Here is a 17,649-nt window from a genome sequence, read left to right on the forward strand (position 1 = left end):
GGCAAGTTTCCTTGAAGCCACTCGCTATTTTGACTTGGAAATAGATCACTATGCCTTCAGTGTTACTGAGTCAATGGCCTGGAATTCCGTCCTGAACAACATTGTGGTCTTAGCAGTATGAAATGGACTGTAGGGGTTCAAGAAGGCTGCTCACCACCACCTTGTCAAGTGCAATTAGTGATGGACAACGAATGTTTGCCCAGCTGCAATGCCAACATGCCACCAAAGATTTTTTTTTTAATTCTGAACTGTACGTGTCCTGTTGCAGTTGATTTAAGTTTCATGCTGATTGCCATTCCAAGTTTGGTATCACAACTTTTTAAAAAAATTTTAATTCTGTATTCTAATATCCAAGTGATTTGAAATATAACAAATAAATGAATGGTCTTAGCCCTGACTCTTGGACCAGTGTCTCCCATCCTCCAGCATGAGAATTATCCATTCACTACAATTCACTGTCCTTTTTATCAGACCTTGTCATTGACCTTTCTATGTGTTAACCAGATCATTGTCCATCAATTTGTCAAATACTTTCTTAAAATCCATATTGCATTCTCTTCGTTAACCTGTTACTTCATCAAAAAATGAAACTGTTGGTCAAGTATCATTTGTCTTTTAGATATTCATGCTGTTTCATTTATTAACTCAAAATCCATGTGCCTATTTTAGAAACTTTTCTAAAACTTTGCCCACCACTGCTGCCTCACAGCGCCAGAGACACGGGTTCAATTCCCGCCTCAGGCGACTCTCTGTGTGGAGTTTGCACATTCTCCCCGTGTCTGCGTGGGTTTCCTCCGGGTGCTCCGGTTTCCTCCCACAGTCCAAAGATGTGCAGGTCAGGTGAATTGGCCATGCTAAATTGCCCGTAGTGTTAGGTTAAGGGGTAGATGTAGGGGTATGGGTGGGTTGCGCTTCGGCGGGGCGGTGTGGACTTGTTGGGCTGAAGGGCCTGTTTCCACACTGTAAGTAATCTAATCTAATCTTGATGTTGCATAAACTAGATCATAGTTGCTCGAACTGTCCTTTATTCCATAACTGAGAAAAATCATGGGAAACCTTTTTTACTCACTTGTTGGAACAGACCGTTGCTGGCTGGTCCAGCATTTACTACCTGACCCTCAATGCCCTTGAGAAGGTTGTGTTGAGCTACCTTTTTTAACCACTCTTGTCCATGAATTTTAGGTATACCCACAATGCTATTAAGGGGGGAATTCTAAGGTTTTGACCTAGTTACAGTAAAGGAATGGTCTGACTTCGAGGAGAATTTGCGGGTGGTGGTGTTCCCATGTATCTGCCCCCCTCCTTTTGGTAGAAGTTGTGACGGATTTGGAAGGTACTGTCTAAGGTTCTTTGAATTACTACAGTAGCTATCTTGTGGATAGTACACACTGCTGCTACTGAGCATCCATGATGGAGGCTGTGGATGTGATGCCTTGCCCTGGATTGTGTCAAGCTTTTTGTATAGTTGGAGCTGCACCCATCCAGGCAAGTGGAGATTATTCCATCACACATTTCATGACTTGTCCCTTGTAGAATTTGTCAGTTTTCAGCCCAAGTCTGGATGTTGTCCAGATGTTGTTGCATTTGAACACATACTGCTTTAGTATCTGAGGAGTTGCAAATGGTGCTGAACATTGTGTAGTCATCAACAAGCATTGCCATTTCTGACTTTGTGATGGAGCGAAGGTTATTGATAAACCAACTGAAGATGGTTGAGCTTTGGGCACAATCCTGAACAACATCCCGCAGAGATTTCTAGACCTGACCGCCAACAGGCCATAGCCATCTTCCTATGTACTAATTTTTACTCCATCAGCAGAGTGTTTTTCCTAGTTCCTATTGATTCCAGTTTTGCTAGGGCTCTTCAATGTCACACTCTGTTCAATTGCAGCCTTAATGTCAAGGGCAGTCACTCCCACCTGACCTCTGGAATTCGCTCTTTTGTCCATGTTTGAGCCAAGGTTGTAATAAGGTCAGGAGCTGTGTGGATCTGTCGGAGCACAAACTGGGCATCAGTGAGCATGTTGTTGCTGAGCAGGAGCTGCTTCGATGGCACTACTCTGACACTTTCCATCACTTTATTGATATGGAGAGTAGACTGATGGTGTGGTAATTGATCAGGTTGGATTTCTCCTGCACTTTATATAATAAACAATATATCTGAGCATTGTTGGATTGCTTGGGGCACAACAAATTCAGGGCTCTTAGTACTCTTGTCAGAATGTTAGGACCCAAAGCCTTTGCAGTATCCAATATCTCCAACCATTTCTTTACATCATGTGGAATCAATCAAATTGGCTGAAGACTGGCATTTCTGGAGGAGGCCAAGATTGATCATCCATTTGGCATTTCTAGCTGAATTTTGCTGTGAGTGAGCCTTCTCTTTTGCATTACTATGCTAATCTCTCCCATTATTAAGGATGGGGATATTTGTGGAACCATCTCCTTCCAGTGAGTTGTTTAATTGTCCCTTACCATTCACAGCTGAATATGCAAGACTGCAGAGCTTAAGACCTGATCTGTTCATTGTGGGCTCGTGTAGCTGTGTCACTTTCTGTCACTTATGCTGTTTGGCAGGCAAGTGGTCCTGTTTGATAACTTCACCAGCTTGATACCTCATTTTTAGGTGTGCTCAGTCCCCCTCCTGATATGGTCCCATGCATTCTACTTCGCACCTTCTGCTATCTCCAACCAAGCTCCTTTCAGACTAATCACTTATTCATTCAAAGCCTAGCAAGCCTTTCCAGGACCACTGACCTTGCAAATTGCACCCCATCCATTTTAACAGCTTCTGAAGTAGTTCAGGGACTGCAGTGTCTGATCCTGCTTGAGAGGAAAATGCAGGTATTTGTTTTTGGAGCGGAGAGAGAGCAGGGTGGAACCTCCAGACCATGATACAGTAACAAAGAAACATAGCAATGTGACATCACAGGAACAGTGTGAACAGCTGCTATTAGAGATTGTTTCTAAACTAGCATAGGGAAGATGCAGGTTTATGGGCAGATTGGAAGGAACTAATTTGTGGTAGGGGTAAGGAATTTCTACTTTTTGCATTTCACTAAACTGGTTATTAGTGTAGTTAAATTAAGAAAAAGAAAGTGTAACATTTACCAGGGATGTTTGACCAAAAGAATGCCCATCCTATAGTATTTGGAGAATCAAAGACACTTCTTCATGTGATCCAGATGAATCCATGTTTAGAGAAAATCAGTAGCTACACAAGCTGGAGCGACATATTTTGAAGCTTGAATGGCAGCTAGAGTCACTGAAGTATATCTAGTGGCAGAGAACTAGGCAGACACCATGTTTAGGGAAATGGTCACACCACAAGTTAGGCACAAAGAGGCAAATGGGATTGAACTACCAGGCAGCCAGAGAGAAATAGGCATGTGGTGCAGGAATCCTTGGAAGTCTTGCTCAATAATTGGTTTCCAGTTCTGGATACTGGTGAGGCTGTTGGTTCCATGAAGCATTGTAGCAAAAGCCAAGTCAGTTGCACCAAGGGTGGCCCAGCCATATAGAATGGACAAAAGATAATTGGCAGGGCAGAAGTGATGAGGTCATTCTTTAGTTAGGGGACTAGAAAGGCATTTCTACAGCTGTCAACATGACTCAGGGCGATAACATATCATCCTAATGTTTCAATCAAACATGTAGGTAAAAGGAGGGATGCAGCCATGCAATGAGAATTTTGAGGGATACATGGAAAATGAATAGATAAGACTTCAAAATTAGTAATATTATGACTACTCCCAATCAGTACAGAAGTAGGTAGGGTGAATGCATGGCTGGAAAGATAATGCAGGAAGGCACATTTTATGTTTCTAGTGCTTTGGAATGAAGGTGATGTTGGCACGTGCTCAAAATGAATGGGTTGCACTTGAACAATGCTGGAACTGAGTTCCTTAAAGGCATTTTTCTCATGCTTTTGGGGAAGGTTTAAGATAACTCAGCAGGCATGTAGGAACCAGGTGAAAACATGAAGAATCACCATCAGGCATAAAATGCTGGGTAGACAAATGGCTCTAGAATTATGAATACCAAGTTAACAGATTTAATCAGGGCCCTGTTTATCCTCTTGAGTCAATGGAATAGATCCAGTGTTTCAGGAGAGTTAGAATGACCTGGTCAATACATACTCCTCCATTAACATCACAAAAGGGCGGCACAGTGGCTCGGTGGTTAGCACTGCTGCTTCACAGCACCGGGGACCCAGTTCAATTCCGTCCTTGGGTGGCTGGCTGTGTGGAGTTTGCGCATTCTCCCCGTGTCTGTGTGGGTTTCCTTTGGGTCCTCTGGTTTCCTCCCGCGGGCCAAAGATGTGCGGGTTGGGTGAATTGGCCGTGCTCACTTGCCCATAGTGTTCAGGGATGTGTAGCTTATTTGCATTAGTTAGTGGTAGGATTGGGGAATGGGTGGGGTTACTGCTCGGAAGGTCGGTGTGGATTTGTCGGGCCAAATAGCCTGTTGCCACACTATAAATATTCTATTCTTCTAAGATGAAGTCAGAGTAAATGGAATTCGAAATCAGAGTTACGCACCATGTATGCAAATGCATGGCACATAACTAATAAGACCTGCACAAGTACATGTTGTCATTGAAATTTATTATGTGACAGTAACAGAGATATGGATTAAGGAAGAGTTCAACTGACCTGGTTACAAGATGTTCAGAAAAGATGGGATGAGAAAACAGAATGATAGCATTTTTGACAAAGAGGTGAGCCACACTACAAAGTTAAAAATCACACAGCACCAGTCCAACAGATTTATTTGGAAGCACTACCTTCGGAGCACCATTCCTTCTTCAGGTGGTTGTGAAGCAGGAGAAGCATAAGACCATAAGACATAGGAGTGGAAGTAAGGCCATTCGGCCCATCGAGTCCACTCCGCCATTCAATCATGCCTGATGGGCATTTCAACTCCACTTACCCGCATTCTCCCCGTAGCCCTTAATTCCTCGACACAACAAGAATCTATCATCTCTGCCTTGAAGACATTTAGCATCCCGGCCTCCACTGCACTCTGCGGCAATGAATTCCACAGGCCCACCACTCTCTGGCTGAAGAAATGTCTCCGCATTTCTGTTCTGAATTGACCCCCCTCTAACTTTAAGGCTGTGTCCACGGGTCCTAGTCTCTATATATAGACACAATATATAGCAAAAGATTACAGTGTCATGAAAGTAAAATGATATATTTAACACACCTCGATTGTTGTTAAGTCTTTCCTCTTTTAGAATGGGTTACAGGTTTCGGTTCATGAATATGTAAACCCCAGAACTACTTTTAAGTCACATTCTCAAGATAAGGTTTTATTTTTTAAAAAGTGACATCTCCGCTCAGACAACATATCACAGTTAGAACAGTTCAACACAGTACAGGCCCTTCGGCCCTCAATTTTGTGTTGACCTTTTATCCTACTCTAAAATCTAACTAACCCACATGCCCTTCATTTTATTATCTTCCATGTGCCTATCCAAGAATCGCTTAAATGTCCCTAATGTATCTGACTGGCAGTGCATTCCACGCATCGATCACACTCTGTGAAGACCTCTGACATCTCCTCTAAACCTTTCACCAATCCCCTTAAAATTATGCCCCCTTGTGATAGCCATTTCTGCCCTCAGAAAAAGTCTCTGGCAATCCACTCTATCTACGTTTCTCAACATCTTGAACATCTCTATCAAGTCACCTCTCATCTTTGCTCACTTCACTGAGAAAATCCTTAGCTCTCTCATGCTTTCTTCATAAGACATGCCTTCCAGTCCAGGCAACATCCTGGTAAATCTCCTCTGCCCTCTCTCAGAAATTTCACATCCTCGCTATAATGAAGCGACCAAAACTGAACACAATATTCCAAGTCTGGTCTAACCAGGGCTTTATAGAGCTGCAGCATAGCCTCGCAGCTCTTAAACTCAATCCCCTGCTAATGAAAGCCAACCCACCATATGCCTTCTTCACAACCCTATCAATGTGGGTAGCAGCTTTGAGCGATCTATGGACGTGGACCCCAAGATCCCTCTGTTCATCCACACTGCCAAGAATCCTACCTTTAACCCAGTTATCTGCATTCAAATTCTCCCTTCGAAAATGAGTCAGTTCGCACTTTTCCAGGTTGAACTCCATCTGCCACTTCTCAGCTCAGCGTCCTGTCAATATCCTGTTGCAACCTACATCATCCCTCCACGCTGTCCACAACTCCTCCAACCTTCATGTCATTGACAAACTTATTAACCCACCTGGTCTGTAATTCCCAGGGTTGTCCCTATTCCCTTTCTTGAACAAGGGAATAACATTTGCCACCCTCCAATTATCTGGTACTATTCCAGTAGACAGTGAGAATGCAAAGATCATTACCAAAGGAGCTGCAATCTCTTCCCTCGCTTCCCTTGGGTATATTCTGTCAGGACCAGGGACTTGCGTATCCTCATGTTTTTCAAACATTTCAGCACATCCTCCTTCTTAACATCAACCTTTTCAAGTATGCTAGCCTTTTTCACAAATGACAAGGTCCCTCACTAGTGAATGCTGAAGCAAAGTATTCACTGAGGACCTCCCCACCTTCTCTGACTCCAGGCACAAGTTCCGTCACCCTGGCCATCATCATGTTCCTCACATGTGTAGAATGCTTAGGGATTTTCCTTAATCCTACCTGCCAAGGCTTGTTCATGCCCCCTTTTAGCTCCCCTAAGTCCATTTTTCAGTTTCTTCCTGGCTACCTTGTAATCCTGTAGAGCATTGTCTGATCCTTGCTTCCTCAACCTTAAGAGTCAAGAGTGCAGTCCTGGAAAAGCACAGCAGGTCAGGCAGCATCCGAGGAGCAGGAGAATCAACATTAGGAATTGGAGACCTGTCTTATGCCCAAATTGTTGATTCTTCTGCTCCTCTGATGCTGCTTGACCTGCTGTGCTTTTCCAGCACCACAGTCTTGACTCTGATCTCCAGTATCTGCAGTCCTTACTTTCTCCTTGTTCAACCTTAAGTGGGCTTCCCTCTCTTGATTTGATGTTGTGCATCCCTTGTCACCCAAGGTTCCTTAACCCTACCATCTGTTCCTTGCCTCAGTGGGGTAAACCTTAGTGTGGTTCCTAAACAACCTCCACAGTTCGTTCGGTTCTTGTCATGCATCCTCACCTTTTTGTTGTGTCATATTCTCTACCTCCCTTGTTACCCAAAAAACCTAGCCTTTGGTTCCCTTTCTTCTCGCCTTTGCTTATCTTCAATCTGAAGCATCTTCTCCTTTAAAGATAATCAATTGTTCTGTTACTGCTTTCCCAATTCATCTTTGATTTTTGTTTCCAATCTATCCTGGCTTGATCCATTCTCATTCCATAGAAATTAGCCTTCTTTCAATTCAGACTTTCTGTTTATTCTACGCTTTTTTGTAGTACTAATCCAAACACTTATCATTACAATTATCTTTTTTACTTGGACAGGTGCCTGGCTTCATTCTGCAGTTATAGACCCAGTAATGCCTACTTCCTAGTTGGAATGAGAAGGTATTAATCAAGCAGGTTCTCGGGATCGCATTTCAGAATTTTCTTATGATATCGTCCCGATCAGCACTTCGATAATTGAAGTCTCCCAATATGTCCACTCTGTAGTTAAGAGGTGAGAGTAATCCCCTTGACATCATTGTAGCATTTTATCAAGTATGGCACAAAGATCCCAGGCAAAACTGAACCAAGTGGGATCCGTGGAAAAAATTCTTCCTTTGTGCTAGGTGTGATTCCAATCCGGAAACATGCTTGGAGTAACAACTGAAATTACTGGGAAAACTCAGCAGGCCTAGCAGCATCTATGGAGACAAAGCAGAGGTAATGTTTCTGATGTTCAGTGCAATTTACAGCTCTTAAATATTAAAGCAGTCCATGTCTATATACAGCAAGACTCCGAAGACAGCCAGGCTTGGGCTACTAAGTGGCAAGTGACATCTGTGTTACTGTAAGTATCAGGCAATAGCATCTCCAACAAGAGCAAATTTAACCATCTCCCTTGGACATTTAATGTCATTACACTAGCTGAATGCCCTACTCTGATCCTGGAGGTTATCATTGACCAGAAACCAAAACCAGTGAGGTGAATGATGGTGACAGAGCAGAACAGAGAGTAGGAATTCTGTAGTGTGTACCTCACCTCCAGACTCCAGTGCCTGTCCTCAATTGTAAGGTACAGGTCAGGAGTGTGTTGGAAAACCTGCCACTTGCCTGAATAGGTACACACACAAGAAGCTTGAAACCATGCAGGAGAAAGCAACTGACTTGATTGGCACCTCATCCACCACCACCATCATTAGATCCCTTCACCACAGACGCACAGTTGTAGTAGTATATGTCATCCAAAGATGTACTGCAGCAATTTACCAGGCTTCCTGAACCAGGATTTTGACACAGCCACAGTAAAGGAATGGTGATCTTGTTTTAAGTCTGGATAGAGTATGGCTGGATGGGAACTTGTAGGTGTTGGCATTCCTATTGTATTTGCTGCCCTTGTCCTGCCAGGTAGCAGATGTTAATGACTTGGAAGGGAGAGTAAACAGCACAGCGTTCGGGCTTCTAAGCTCAGGACTCCGGGGCTCATCTGCTCCACCTACTTTTTCTTCTTTCTCGTTTTTCATTACCCTTTTAATCTTACTGTGTTGGGAGAGCGTGTAGCGTGTTGGAGGCAAGGTTGTGTTCCCTGTGGCGGTGGCAGAGGGAGGTGTGTTGGTGTTCACTGTTAGGGCAGATGGAGGTGACTGCGTGTTCCCGCAGTGGCAGAGGGAGGCAAACCTGTTCCTGGTGCAGGATCCATCAACTTCAGTGGTGGTTGCATTGCCGAAGCTGACCTAGTGCAGACTCGTGGTGGTGACGTCAATAGAGGCGCGATGGCACCGAAGAGGGTGGCACAGCAGAACAATATGTTGTATATTCAAATAAAAATGAAAACTGTAGATGCTGGAAATCAGAAGCAAAAACAGAAATTGCTAGAAAAGCTCAGCAGGTCTGGCAGCATCTGTGGAGAGAAATCAGTTCTGGGGAAGGGTCACTGAACCTGAAATATTAACTCTGCTTTCTCTCCACAGATGCTGCCAGACCTTCTGAACTTTCCCAGCAATTTCTGTTGTTGTTGTGTATTCAGTCACCATCAGTCAAGTCTTTTGCACAGTGCTCAATGGGTCAGAAGATATCCTCTTTCCTGTTAGCATGGACAGAAGATTGGATAACTAATATTTTAACCACTAATCCATGAACTTTTATTTTCTGCTGAATCTTTGATGGGGCACCTTATTGAATATACTTTCTGTAAATCCAAGTACAATACATCCACCAACCCTTTATTCGTAGCTTTTGTTATTCACTTTGAGAACTCCAACAATTTGGTTAAACCTGATTTTGTTTCACAGGATCACAATGATTTTACCTTGAACGTTTCCAAATACCTTGCTATAACATTTTTAACAATAGCTTATTAGGTGATGATGTTGAGCAAATAGGCCTGTGGTTTCCTGCTTTCTATCTCACTCCCTTTTTGAATATTTACTATTTTCCAATGTAATGAAATGTCCCCCAAATCAAGAAAATTTTGTAACATTAAAATAAATGCATCAGAAAATCTCAATAAGCATTTCTTTGAAGATCCTAAGGTAAAGTTCATCAAGTCTCAAGGACTTACTACTTCTCTGGAGATTCTAATTTTGAAGTTTTTCCCTAACATTTCAGTTATTCTGGGATGACGTTTGCATCTTCCAAAATGAAGATCATTGCAAAAATCCTGTTGAATTAATCTGCCATCTCCTTATTTTCCATTATGAGTTGCCTCTACTCACTTTCTATTGGACCAATACTGACTTTCAAAGGAAAACAGAAAGTGCTAGAGAAACTCAACAGGTCTCGAAAGAAAAACTGAAAGTTTACAATTCTGTTTTTCTCTTTACAGATGCTGTCAGACCTGCTAAGTTTTTCCAGTATTAATTTCTGTATTTTGAATTTCTAGTATCTGCAGTATTGCTTTTATGTAAGTAATATTGTAAACTTCTTCAAAAAATATTTATAGGAAGTTTTACCATGAGCTGAATCTTAGTATATTTTGAAAAAGTGCCATTTGTCAAGTGTCATGGAGGATATATATTTGTAGCATAAGTGACACGCCATTGCAAATTAGTTTTCATAAGTTGTAAATATATCTGACCTCTGTTTGTGGGTGTCCGTGTGCTACAATGAAACTTTGAAGGTACTGATTCCATCCATCCTTATCCCTAGAGGATGTTCAATGTAGATTAGATGAGATTCTCTACAGTGTGGAAACAGGTCCTTCGGCCCTACAAGTCCACACCGACCCTCTGCAGAGTAACCTACCCAGACCCATTTCCCTCTCACTAATGCACCTAACACTATGGGCAATTTAGCATCGCCAGTTCATCTGAACCTGCACATCTTTGGGGCGGCATGGTGGCTCAGTGGTTAGCACTGCTACCTCACAGCACCAGGGTCCCAGGTTCGATTCCAGCCTTGGGAAACTGTCTATGTGGATTTGCACATTCTCCTCATTTCTGCCTGGGTTTCCTCCTGGGGGTTCTGATTTTCTCCCACAGTCCAAAGATGTGCAGTCAGGTGAATTGGCCATACTAAGATGCCCAAATTGTTAGGTGCATTAGTAAGAGGGAAATGGGTCTAGGTGGTTTACTCTTTGGAGGGTCAGTGTGGACTGGTTGGGCTAAATGGCCTGTTTCCACACTTTAGGAAATCGCATGTACTAATAAATGAAATCAGTAGCTGCTGTGCCAAAAGCAGGCAATGGGTGGAATGCAGATGTCTGTGATCTTTGCAAATAAGCTCCATCTTTCCAAGAGGGCAAACATTGCTATTGCAACACAGACATTAGTGGACTGCAGCTACAGGTCATTCTGCTGTAATGTGACAGTTGTGTTACTCTGCAACCCTGCGATGTATAAAATTGTACTATGGAAAACTGCAATACGCTAATAGAAAGTTACGATACCTGTTCAATCGAAAGTTTGAACATAGAACATTTCAGCACAAAACAGACCATTTGGCCCTTGATGTTGCGCCAACCTGTGGAACCAATCTGAAACATATCTATCCTATGCTATTCCATTTTCATCCACATGTCTATCCAGTCACCATTAAAATATTCAAACAACATCCACAATTTGTCAATCGTACTATAGCCAATTCGTGCTGATGAAGTAGTAGAACAATATACTGGTTTCTGTCCATAGATGCTGTCAGATTTGCTGAGATTTTCCAGCAATTTCTGTTTTGTTTCAAACTTCCAGCATCTGCAGTTGTTTTGGTTTTTGGAATTGACTTCAGTCATTAGCTGTACAAAATGGTCAGGAGGGATTGGATCAAGAAACTGATTTGATTGATTGTACACGGTAGGCTATTGTGTAATGGTCACAAATGTGTTTCACCTTCAGTGTATGATTCTCTACCTTTTGAAGGGCCCCACATAGCTATAAGTTGCAGACATCCCCCTTCAGAGATGATACAGCTCTGTGTGTTGTGCTTTGTTTCCATGACACTACAGACTGACTGCACTGCACCCACAAGGCTGCCCATGACCCACTCCCCAGATTGTACAGATTGAATGCCTGAACTAATATCGGAGGCTTCCCTCACCTTGTTGAACAGGGGCCCCTGATGCACAAGTGAGGACTGTTCCTCTAAGACTTTGAGAGGTGGCTGTGTGTTTGAAGTATATGCAGTGATTTTGCTATATATGCATCATACTGGAGTTCAAACTTTGCAAGCTGGATCACTGCATAACAAACTGTCAGATCTCCCATTTGTTAACGAGATATAGGTGAATGTACAATTTATTGACCATCCCAGTTACCTTTGAGAAGGTGGCAGTGAGCTTGATGGCCAAAATAATGAATCCTCAGATTTCTGGAGAGCTGCTGCTTTGATTATCAGGGACTCTTTTATCATTTTCATAAAGTTATCTATTAGGTGATGCAGTCACTTAATAACAATACTGCTATATTTACTTATCTATGCTACTTAGTTATGTGATCTGCCTGTATTGCTCACAAGACAACACTTTTCACTGTGACACGTGACAAAAAATTCAATTCAATATTGGTATTGATATATGGGTCTCACAAACAGAATTAGAATCTCGGTGATGATCAAACCTTCACTAAAATTAAAACAAGACATAAAAAGAAAATACTAATATACTAAATACCACTATTTAAATTGGCACAATATAACTAGCATAAGATATTGATTTGTTTTCAAAATAACGGAACTTCTATAAGCACACCATCTGTAAACTTATCCATGGATATTACTTCTCAAACTTCTCCAGTCCATTTGCAAGACACTCCTGCACTTTAAAGTTTCACTTTTGAGTGCACCAGCAGCTAATTTTGTAATGCTGCTGCTAGATACTGCACACAGACACACACCCAGGTCACAGATTGGACCAGGTTGCATCATTGCTTTCTTAACACCTACCTGGGTGCTCACAGCCATTTGGTGCTTCAACCCTCAGTCAGAGCTTAATGGGTCAATTGTTTTGCCGTACTGCTTTGCTGTTTAGTGCTGGCACAAAGCTAGGCAGCTTGACAAGATTATGAGCAGTTAAGTGGTAGACAGGTTGCTATATGTTGCATTGATGTTTCAGTCTCTCGTTTGTGTCAATAAATGGGCGATCTGCCAGTTTGTTATGCACTGGTCCAGCTTGCAAAGCTTGAACTCCAATATGATACTATCTGTCGTTTAGTGAGCTGATAGCAAAGGCATCTCCATGCTTTCAGGATTTTTATGATCTGATACTCTTTTTTTTTCTGTTCTGTACTCCATAACCTGTACCAAACCAAGACTATCTTTACTACCTGCTTGACCCGAAATGCTTTGGATATTAATTACATAAAATACACAATCCAGAAACAAATCCCCGCTGGTCCATGACCATGGTCATGTTCCACAGATGATTCCTGTTTCCTGCTTCACCTTATTCCTAGAATATATCTTATTCCTTTCTCCTGCATGTTTATCTAGTTTCCTGTTAAAACATACCTGTGCCATTTGCCTCAACAACTGCTTGTAGTGGTTAAGTTCCACATTCTGACCATCCTAAATGAATTTGAATTCTAATCAAATATAAAATCCTGAGGAGTCTTGGCATGGTATATATAGAAAGAATGTTCCATTTTATGGGAGAATGTAGAATTATTCAACAAATAAAGAATTCCCCATTTAAATTCAGCAGAATTTTGTTTCTTCCAGAAAGTCATGAGTCTTTGGAATCCTTTTGCTGAAAAGGAGTAGAAGCAGAGTTTAGAATATTTTTGTGCTAAGGTGAAATAGATTCTTGATAAGTAAAGAAATAAGAGGTTAAAGGGATGGGTGAGAATGTAGAATGACGTGATAAATCATGATATTATGTAGTAGAGCAGACTCAAGAAGCCAGATGGCCTCCTTCCGCTCCTAATTTGTATATTTGTAAGTTATACTCCGGATAAAGAAGTTTGTCTTGAATTTGATATTGAATTTATTAATGACTATTGAATGTATAAACCCTAGTTGTATTCTCCGAAAGGAGCGTTGAATTTCACTCCAGTTTTTCCATTTTGCAGTCTGCAATACAGTACAGATGATTTCTGTGAAACTGAGTTGTGATTGGTGCATGAGACTCTGTAAAGTATATGATAGTTGCTTAAAATTAAAAAAGCCAAGCATTGAACAATTTTTGTTTCAGAGATATTCTCCCAACCCCCAACTTAAAATTATTAGGTCTATTTAACCGAGGACATACTTGAAAAGGGACCAAAGAAATCTGTAAGTTCGTTTATCTCCAGAGAAACCTGTACTTCTGAGCAATTCATTCAGCAATAGCTTCAGTGTATCTAAGATGTGATAAGGCACTTGATAAGTCAAATACGTACTTTTTAAGTGTTTGGCTAGTGCATAAAATGTTTTTTTAAACAATGAGCGAAAATGTTAGTTGCTATGAGTTAATTGGGTTTATTTTTTCATCCAGAATGCCCACATTTTACTGCATTTGGCCTTGTAAAAAGTGCAATTACTGCAATACCTTAAGTACGCAAAAATGTAGGAACTGCAGTGAACCAGTGAAAGATGGAGAACAGACTCTGTATTTGGAAGGTATGAATATTAGATTATCAAAAAAATCCAGAAGCTTTGCCAAACATTATTGTCCTTTCATAAATCCATGTTGACTTTGTGAAATACCATTGGTATTTTGTGTCCTGTTATGAAGGATGTGATCATGGGTTAACCAGTTTAAAATTTCTGGTTTTCTCTTTTTTAAGTAGTGAGGTTACATGTGCCACCCTCCTTGAATTATTTCAGTTTTTAGTCTTACAGAATTTTTGAAACAAATTCACTGTGCAAAATTGTAACAGTCTTCATATTTAGCAATGCATTCCAAATTGTGCATGCAGCCAGAGGGCAAAACATTGTAGTTTCTGTAGCTTGTAATTTGAAACCAGTATTAAGTTCTGTATATAACTTTTTTTTAATTATAGTGGCTTAATGCTTTCTCAACAAGTGATTTGCGTTGCGCATCTCTTTGTGAGGCGCACAGCTTGTGGTATTGAATTCCAATCCATTGTGGCTTAAAGACAGCGACTTTTCCCCACTATATCTTTGCAGCAGCCGCCCCATACCTTAATGTATCCCTCAGCATGTAAACCTGAAGTTTGGAATATACTGATTGCAACACTTATTTTATCTATTAACGTCCTCTGTTTCTGATTGTAAGAGACCTACATTTATTATTATTATTATAACCATGTTCTCTTCACATATTGAGCATCGCGTTGCATCTCTGCATTCTCAAACATGGCGATGTTACATGTAGATCCCTTACTAAAATTAACATATACTGTGAATAACTGGAGTCCAAGTACTAATCCCTGTGATGCTTCACCAATCACTGGCTAACACTCAGAAATTTTGATTTGATTTATCTCATTGTCAATCACCAATGCTGCTGGGTCGCGGACTGGCCCAAATGCAACTTTTCCGCAGCTGTTGAGTCTACTCTGGGTCCACCTACTCTTGGTTTTTTGCCTGCTATCCAATTTTCTATCTGCATCAATGCACTATCCCTGATTCCCATATGCTTTAATTTTACAGTCTTTAGTTATACTTTTGAGACTGTCTTGACAATTTTTTTTAAGCTACCCAATTCCAGCATACTAGGGCCCACTACAGTGCTTCAACTCTGGTTGATTTAAATAGAGGAATAATGCAATGAGTATGTGGTTTTCCAAGTGTTGACTGCTGTTTAATTTTCCATTAGACTACAGAGAGAGCATTTTATAGAGTTCTTTCATTTTAATTACTCATTATTACAAATTTTATAGATAAAAATATGCTACTTGCACACAACCAGAGAATCCTTGCATCTTTTTCCACTGCTGAGAAAGCAATCCTGTGCTTCAGAGCTGTTAGTCCTAATCCTGGAAAGCCGCAAACAAATGAAGGCATCTGTGATAAATCTATTAATCCACTGTTTGACTCTGGAATGAAACCTTACACCTTTGATAGGGGATTAACGACTCAACGTGCTGAAGAAATTGCAGAGGCAAAATCTCAATTTTCTGACACTTTGGAACCAGTATATGAAACTAACTCCCCTAATGGAAGTTCAGTTGTTGAGGATCTGACGAAGGAAACTGATTTAGTGTTGGCTATTGAGCAAGAAAAACACAACCAGAAATTAGTATTGATGAAAGAATATGGAAATGAATCTACTCTATCTTTGGACACAGAATTTGAAATGTACAGGAAACTGAATGAAATGACCTTGGAGCAACCTGCCAGTGATTATTTTCAGGAGGGTAAAAGAGAAATGTTGCATCAATACATTCCTGAACATAAGGATTTGGGGAGATTAAATAATGAGCCATTTCCTGATTATTGCACCATGCGCAGCACAGAAAGCCATGGTTTTGCTGACTTCACTGATTATTTGAGCTGTGGAGAGAGTTTTCCTGAAAAACAAACCCTAGCAGTCTGTCCAGATGCTCAGAATCCTGTAGAATCTGATCAATTTGCACGTTTATCTCCTTCAGTTGAAGAAATAGATGAGACCTCTTTTATTTCTGCAGTCACTTCAACACAGCAATCATTCATAGATGAGAATAAACAAATAACTATTTGTGAATATGCAGAGAGGTCACCTGATGCCGACCTTGTAGAATGTAAATCTGCTGGGATCTCAGGAACTGTTGAGAGCGTATTCAATAATGGCAACAACATACTTCCTAGTGGGAGCATGTTAGAACAAATTGGTTCACATAACCATGTCCTTCCGACTAATGTACTTTTGGAGAGTGTTAATCTCAGAGAAGAATACTTCCCTTATCAAAACGAAGAATTTGCCAATGACCAATCTACCCGTAGCACATCAGTGGACATTGAAAAAGAAAGTCTGGTACCATTGGTGCCATTTAACATGATTGGAACTGTAGTTTCTACTGCTATTATTTCAAAAGCTGAAGACACATTACAAGGTAAGCAGAACAACAATACAGAGTGTACATGTGAAAGTCCAGATCATCCAGGGTGGAGAGTGTCCTGTGAACCAACTGCAGTTAGTTCTGAAATGTCAGCAGATTTAGATGAACAGAAGTTTTATGATGATTCGTTCGTGTCAGCTGCTGGGGATAGCATTATTACAAATGAAGCAGTGGAAGACCATCACTGTGGTGTGAGCCAAGTGAATAATGTAGAGATAACTGAAGGCAATCAATTTATCAACTGTGTCACACAGACATCAGACTTGCCTGCTCCTGGAGGCTGTACTTTGCTTGAAGGAACTTGTGCTCAAAACCAGGTGAAATGTGACAACTGTTTCAACAAGGGCTCAGAAGGTTTAATTATGAAGATAGATCAATATATTGATGCCTGCACTGATTTCAGGACTGATTACACCATGGATAAAGACACTACAGTTGTCATCCCTGTTATTGACCGGGCTGAGAACACAGACATAACTTTGATGAGCAAAAATAGACCAACGCTGGGACAAAGAATGTATGGAAATATTGTATGTAATTCAAAGTGGACTGTTGTTGAATCTACTGTGAAACAACAAAGCACACAGACAGCTAAGATCCCCACAGAGGAGAAATCCGTCAATACAGTCTTACAGACAACAGATTTTAATTCAGCTGCAAAGGTACGATTCTTATTTTTATCAATTGGATATTTGCTTTTGGTTTGCACTGCACAGGTTAAGATGCTGCTCTTGAAATTGAAACATATATCCCATTTCAGAGTTTTCACCATGAAAAGCATGTAGGAAAGAATCAACAAGCTTATGTTTTTACAATATCTTTAGCAAACTTAGTCAATTTCAAAGCTCTCTACAACCAATAAGGAACAATGTCATCAGTGTTGTAACATCTTGTGTTTCCTCAGATCCAGTTATACATCAAATTTTCTGTTGGTGTTAACTAATCTCTCAATTTTATGTGAAGCTGGCATTCAAGCCTTATTCAAGTGGAGCTAAACCTTATGCACGCTGCTTCCTGTTTCAGTCTAAAATTAGGTTGAGCTTATTTAAGGTCTGATCTTATAATGCTGTAACTGTAGTATTGATGTGAAGCCATGTACTTTGCATCATGTTTTTACAAAGAGTATTATGCACTACCATCTGA

The 17,649-nt window shown here is 40.9% G+C and overlaps 1 protein-coding gene across 2 annotated transcripts in view; it reads left to right on the plus strand.

Annotated features, from left to right (window-relative positions):
* The window catches only part of rbm44 (RNA binding motif protein 44), a 141,685-nt gene that overhangs the window by 41,324 nt on the left and 82,712 nt on the right, over positions 1–17,649 (plus strand). The window contains exons 3-4 of one of the 2 annotated variants that reach the window (XM_072578668.1): positions 13,998–14,122; positions 15,349–17,168. In XM_072578668.1, coding sequence (XP_072434769.1) covers positions 13,998–14,122; positions 15,349–17,168 — 1,945 coding nt within the window. The remainder of the gene's footprint in view (positions 1–13,997; positions 14,123–15,348; positions 17,169–17,649) is intronic. The other variant, XM_072578669.1, reaches the window with a different exon arrangement.

Source organism: Chiloscyllium punctatum, chromosome 10 (assembly GCF_047496795.1).
Source record: "Chiloscyllium punctatum isolate Juve2018m chromosome 10, sChiPun1.3, whole genome shotgun sequence".
Taxonomy (NCBI): domain Eukaryota; kingdom Metazoa; phylum Chordata; class Chondrichthyes; order Orectolobiformes; family Hemiscylliidae; genus Chiloscyllium; species Chiloscyllium punctatum.